General features: G+C 70.2%; 1 protein-coding gene across 1 annotated transcript in view; it reads right to left on the bottom strand.

Moving 5' to 3' along the window:
* RECQL4 (RecQ like helicase 4) overlaps window positions 1–248 on the bottom strand; it is a gene marked incomplete at its 3' end in the record, with an annotated part of 12,008 nt that overhangs the window by 10,032 nt on the left and 1,728 nt on the right. Inside the window, 1 exon segment of the mRNA XM_019472808.1 lies at window positions 141–237. Within this exon segment, the coding sequence (XP_019328353.1) occupies window positions 141–237 (97 nt within the window).

Raw genomic sequence — 248 nt, 5'->3', positions numbered from 1 at the left:
GGCGGCGCCTTCGCCTCCACCGTCTCTGTCTCCGCGTGGCCTTTTCCTTCCAGAATCTCCCACTGACGGTCCCCCGCCACCCTGCTCCTGCTCTGGGGGGGCCCGTCCGACCTCTCCCAGCTCCCCCTCCTCCGCCGCACCCAGCGTCGTCCCTTCGTCCCCGGGTGTCCCCTGGCACCTCCGCAGCCAGGCGGGATCCAGCGAGCCCAGTCTCCGCGCCACCGTCTGCTTCAGCCGCTGGAATTTAT

This window comes from Aptenodytes forsteri, unplaced genomic scaffold, assembly GCF_000699145.1.
Source record: "Aptenodytes forsteri isolate BGI_AS27 unplaced genomic scaffold, ASM69914v1 Scaffold341, whole genome shotgun sequence".
NCBI lineage: Eukaryota > Metazoa > Chordata > Aves > Sphenisciformes > Spheniscidae > Aptenodytes > Aptenodytes forsteri.
This window is presented reverse-complemented; position numbering and strand designations above follow the sequence as displayed.